Source organism: Anarrhichthys ocellatus, unplaced genomic scaffold (genome assembly GCF_004355925.1).
Source record: "Anarrhichthys ocellatus isolate YVR2014 unplaced genomic scaffold, GSC_Weel_1.0 scaffold38, whole genome shotgun sequence".
NCBI lineage: Eukaryota > Metazoa > Chordata > Actinopteri > Perciformes > Anarhichadidae > Anarrhichthys > Anarrhichthys ocellatus.
Genome location: NW_022280068.1, coordinates 3,707,691 through 3,713,690, shown reverse-complemented (window position 1 = coordinate 3,713,690; position 6,000 = coordinate 3,707,691). Strand labels below are relative to the sequence as shown.

Here is a 6,000-nt window from a genome sequence, read left to right as displayed (position 1 = left end):
CACACACACACACACACACACACACACACACACACACACACACACACTTTAAATAGCTTGCAATCTGAGGTCCTTTTTTTTTTCAGTAAAGCATTTCATGTTATTGCAGTTAATGACATACAGTTACCACAAGTTAACCCTTACCCTTTCATTAACAGTTTAAAAAACCGAGCAGTTTAATGTATTAAAATAAACAACAGACAGAGCCAGTATTCTCAGGAGTGTGATTCCGATAAAAGGAGAAAACATTGGTCTTATCTACGTCTGTCTGGGTTTTGATTTCAGCACGGGAATGACTCTTGGCAATGGCGGTAATGTCTGCCCTCTACGTGAAGTCATCAATGCTAATCAGCCAAATAAATGTGATTAAAAACTGCTGCATGGATGTGTTGCATTTAGAAATGTTCACACAATTCACAGTTGCTCATCTACTACAGTGGCTAAGTGATGTTTACAAAGGCTAAAATGGTATTTATTGACACATAACTCTTAGAATGTCTATCTTTTAATCTTTAAATAATATATCTTTAAACCCAATCACCACATGAGCATGCAGTAACACACCACACTGCTTCACCCCATCAATTACTCATCTCCAAAGTACAGCAACGAACTCCGACCAACTAGCACACCTACAGTATCAACATGTTGTCTACTCGCGCACCATCAAAGTATATCATTGAGTAACATTCATCTGTAACACACACTGACATCTACATCACTCTGATGCACAAGCAGAGAATGATGGCGGTTCTGCCCAATTACATCACAACCCTCCAAATTCAGGCATTTCATTGGCTGGCGAGCGCTAAGCCAATCAGTAGCACATTCACAAATCAGTAACAAGGCATCTCCTTTAACGACTTGTTCTTGACCCAAGTTCCTCAATTGTGCAGAAAGCAAACCAACTGTGGTCATTCCAAGAAAAATTTAATTAAAAAAGGTATCCAGGAGAAGCTGGGGTGTTATTTTGGCTTCTCTTCCGATAGAATGATGTCGCCACTTTGTTTTTTAGTGGCTCAGTTTGCCCGTCTGTCTGCCTGGACACGACTTACAAAAAACAAAAAGCTCATCTGCAATCAGCACCCATGATCGTCCACATACAAACTAATGATAAATAGAAATATTTCACACAGTAGAAAAGTCAAACTTGTGTTATTGCTTCTCGCGGATTGACTGAGCTAAGAGTCAGACCTGGGTCAAATATTCAAATGCTTTTCACGGTGTGATAAAGCCCTCATGAGACGGACCGGTGGGGGTTTGCCACAAAAGACGACGAAATGAATAACTGAAAGCTCACGCGGCCACGGCGGGAAAATATCTGTTATTTTCCCGCCAAATGGCAACTTCGCTGACATTGTCGAGATTCAATAAGCTCCACCCACTCCGTACCTCCATGACGATTGAAAAACATCGCAGGTGATCTTTGACCCAGGTCCTGTTCAGAATTCACTCCACCCACCCACACTTGACCTATAAACAAGTCACCAGATGGAAGAAACCCCTCTGGTAATATGACAAACACTCAATTCACTTTTTGCATGTCATCAAACGTCCATGTGTGTGTGTCTATGTAACACCAGTTTATCAGAGAGCGCACAAGAATGAGGTATGCGTCGCCTCAGCACTGTATATGTGGGTGTAGATGTGAATGCATATATTATTATGTAACAGCGCCTCCAGTGTTTTCATCCGATCCCATAGCTCCAAAGGACAATATTGCTTATTTCAGCTTCTCGTGCCACAAAGGCACCACAATTCATCTCCCGACCTTTAACCTTTCCACACAACAAACATTTTTCTGATGTTCTGATTGAAACTGCAGCCCAGCTGAGATACCAGGCACGAAAAAAAAATCACCTTTGTGCAAAAAAAAAGAAAAAAAAGAAGAAAAAAAAAGAAATCAGCCCTTTAAAAATTGTACAGAGTACATTTCTTTTTGCCTCAGATTTCTTCTCTTTTTTTATTCGTTGTCTTCCGTTTGTGCAAGCATGCTTCAGTTCAATAGAGACTTGCTGTGCAAAAGGAACAGAGTCCAAAGACGACGAGGAAGGGCAGGAGGGGAGTGTTGATGGTAAGGGCAGTGGGGGATGGGGGAGAAGAGCAGTCCTCAGCCTTCAGTCTCTACCTGGAGATCATCGAGCTGGACTGAGATTGGCTGGAGGAGGTGGTTGCGGCACTGAGCTGAGAGAAGCCGCTGTGGCTCGACTCCAGGCTGGTCATCGAACCCCTGAGGTGAGAGACAGAGAACATGTGAGCAGTCACCATCTTCACATGAATACAACCGGTGTATGCCACTGACTAACTGCTTGCATTCTGTGTGCACAGCTTGTGCTCATGCGGCAGAGCCATGCAGCCAGATTAAACCCACAGGAGGGAGATTAATCCACTCCGCTGAGGCTCTGCAACAAGCAACAGTGTCTCAGTAGAAAGGTTGTGTGTGAGAGGATCTTAAAATGCCAAATTCTTCGATTGTTCCAGTAAAGTATTTTGGTATGGGGTAAGTTCAGGGTGTTTCTGTTGAGGGCCGAAGCAGATCCGCTCCGTCTTGCATGCAAAACCATAACACCAAAGGGTGTTGCTACTTTCCTTTAGAACATGCAGCATTTTGTTCATTCTTACATGAATAATTAAAAAGGGGAGTCTTTATAAATGTAGTATGTAAGCTTCTTGGTGTTTGGATCAAAGAGTCAATATACCAACAGCATGTTCATTTCTATATAGCCCATGTCTATGATGTATCATACACACCTACAGAATGCATACAGATGTTTTGCATCAAGCATTTAAAAGGACATACAATTATAATCATTTAACTTTAAATGGTCAAGTATCACAATCTCTCACGGTAACTTTCCTCATTTTGCTTTGCATTTTGTACAGAGCTACAGTGGCCGACGCGAAAAGTCAAAACACAAATGGCCTTATCCAAAGCCGGTGTTTGGTTTGTCTGTTCTGGGCTACTGTAGAAACATGACGAGGACCCGCTCCCTTTGTAGAAATAAACAACATTCCAATTCTTCTGCTGCTATCTATTATCTTATTTTACAATCATATACATTTCTTTCAGTAGGAATTAAGCTGAAACTTATGTCGAGTTAAGCATTGCACTTAACTTGTGTAAAGCTTTGTTGTTATTAGTCGTTCAATTGCTCTTAATTCTGACTTTTCTCACATTCTTAGTAAATACAAGATACTTGTACCACTTAAGGTTTTCTTTTTTTATAATACTGTGAAATTGTCAACACTACTAAGCAAGAAATTTAAAAAGCACTAAAATGAGTTAGATGGTGATCTCAAGTTTGATTCAAAAGCAAAAGTAAAGATGAAACAGCAAAGTGAGATTCAGTAAAAATGGATGAGTGATGAAAACAAGTACAAATGCCAGGAAATGTCTGCGTAAGTAGGTATACAAGTGAACATGCCAAGTGTATTGTGCGCATGAGCACACTTGGATATACAGCAGTTGAGCACTAGTGTGCTGAACTTAACCCAGCCTAGGGTTCCTGATATTGTTCGACATGCAGGCAGGGCGAGTGAAGCCAGCAAGTAGTCTTAGTGCAAGGATTATTTCTTCAGTGTGAACAAAGCATCAACATCCTGTTTGCAAATGCTAACAAAAGTCATAAGCAGGAACAGATGCAAACATGGAGGGAGGGGGGCGGTTCAAATTAGCAGCAATGACAATGAACTAGATAAGGGGGCAAACACTGAGCCACTTACAAACTCTGCACATCCCAGCAAGCCGTTCTTCACAGGAAGAAGACGGAGCAGCAGGAAGGCAGGGTTGTGAGCAATAGATCAGGAGCGGAATGGACAGAAAAGGCTGGATTAAAAGGAGTCTCTGAGCATTTCAAAACTCTGTGCCTAGAAAAATCATGATGCTTTTAAGGCTCGTCATTTTAGCAACACTACAGATTTTATTCAATCAAATATCGAATGTCATATGTGGCACTATGTGGTAGGTTGTGGAGGGGAAAAACTGGAGTGAAGAATGAGCAGGAATATGGTTTGAAAGTAAAACTATAACAACATCATGGTAAAACCCCGTACAACAGCAAAAATATGGACACATACAAACACATATAGCATGGATACGAATGTATTTATTTGTCTTACACACACACACACACACACACACACAAACACACAGTTACTAACCTGAAGTCCTCAGAGCCCAACACCTCAGTGTAGTACATGACTTTGCACTTGTGCGAGGAGACCTGCAGGGTGGCCAGCACGTCGTCCACACGGGGCAGGTTGGTGGCCGAGCAGGCCGGCATGTTGTGGAACTTCCACTGGAGGATGTAGAAACCTGGCCACCGCGTAATATGAGAGCCCTGAGGAGATTGATAGTACAGACAGCGTCAATGAGAAGCAAAAACTACCTATAAAATACAGTTACAGATCAAAATGTTGGCACCATTATGCATCAGTTCACACTGCTTGAACATCACCTGCACACTCTCGCCCTCCTTGCAAGTGAGCGAGGACTCCACCATGCTGTAATCTTGACCCAGCGTCCATGACCTATCGATGAGCTGGACATTGTTGCCTACTGGAGAGGGGATGCCATGGGGTAGCAGGGGGTCTTTACGTGGAGGCTGAGGGGCCCGCTTAGAGTGGAAGATGTTGAAAACCACGTCGCCTTTGCACATGTCAAAGTCCCAGGTGATGACTGAGGAGGCATCGATGATTTCTATCAGAAGCTGGTTGGGGGAGAGAGGGGAGACAGACATGGAGATGGAGAGAGAGAGAGAGAGAGAGAGAGAGAGAAGCACAAGAACTAAAACAAACGTAAAGTTAAAGATGTTACTTCTCTCTTCAGCCCTTATGTTCTCATTTTATTTACATATCTTGTATGTGTGTATCTTTCTTGGTTACAGGAATAATGTCAGAGCATTATGGCTGTGAACCTCACTCTTTATTATTGTCGTTTATAACAGAGGTATATTTATGTTGCTCTACATTTAAGCATCAGCTACATGTGGCAAAATAAAAACACCGTCAAAGAGCAGCAAGAGAAATCTGAACATCTGTTTGCGAAGTTATGAGCTCAGTAATATGAAATTTCTGCTCTGTTAAGCACTTTGTGATTTTCTGTCTGTGAAAAGCGCTCTATAAATAAATTGTATTATATTATTATTATGAAATCAAAACCGTTTTCAGAAGGGTGATTATGTATGATGATGCATCTCTCCCTCTGGTATAAATGATGTAACATGATTAACTGTATGTCACTGCAGACGGATTATGTTTTAAAGCTGTGCCACATTTGATTTCAAAAACTACAAACTACACCGCATACAACCACTAGATGGCAGACACCTTTCATCAGAGACATCAGGCAGCTCTCCGTTGTCATGCCCTATAATAGATGGATGTTAGTGTGAAAATAATATATATATACACATATACAAATACATACATATATACATATACACACACACACACACACCTATCTATTCTTCTCACTTTGGTGCTCTAAGTTGAGCCTCACCTCGTGTGGAGCTCCCTTGAAGATGCTGGCGCTTTGGTAGATAGTATCGGTCCACAGGCGGACCTCTTCGTTCTCCAGCTCCTCGGCCGTGCGGTACATCGACTTGGGAACGAGGCCGCCCTCTGGTACCTCGCACTGCAGAACATGAACAATCAAACACAGAATTGGGTCAACGCCGTAGATCTCAGTGTGGGTGCTGTCGTGTCTCCGAAAGTTCACATTCACAACTAAGTCATATTGTGAAACGACAGGGTAACGATTTAAATCTTCAGCGGACACTCACCATACACTCCCCTGCCAGAAAGTCAGGAATGATCTCCTTGTCTATGTAGTCCAGCAGCCCTCCAGGACCCTGGTAGTCATTGCCTGCATATATGAGGAACTTCTTGCGGGTGTTTTCATCAATGAATGGACTCACCTAAGGACGGAGGCAGACGTGGATATGTTTTATGGGCACACCAAATTAGTTGTATCCTAGTTATTCCATAACAAAAATGAAT

At 42.2% G+C, this 6,000-nt stretch overlaps 1 protein-coding gene across 2 annotated transcripts in view; it reads right to left on the bottom strand.

The window, feature by feature from the left end:
• Positions 1–14: 14 nt before the first annotated feature.
• LOC116394201 (SEC14-like protein 1) overlaps positions 15–6,000 on the bottom strand; it is a 30,192-nt gene continuing 24,206 nt past the window's right edge. Inside the window, exons 12-17 of one of the 2 annotated variants that reach the window (XM_031867100.1) lie at positions 5,784–5,918; positions 5,501–5,635; positions 4,458–4,709; positions 4,162–4,340; positions 3,724–3,750; positions 15–2,230 (exon numbers count right to left, since the gene is read on the bottom strand). In XM_031867100.1, the coding sequence (XP_031722960.1) occupies positions 2,125–2,230; positions 3,724–3,750; positions 4,162–4,340; positions 4,458–4,709; positions 5,501–5,635; positions 5,784–5,918 (834 nt within the window). In that variant the 3' untranslated portion in view covers positions 15–2,124. The remainder of the gene's footprint in view (positions 2,231–3,723; positions 3,751–4,161; positions 4,341–4,457; positions 4,710–5,500; positions 5,636–5,783; positions 5,919–6,000) is intronic. The other variant, XM_031867099.1, reaches the window with a different exon arrangement.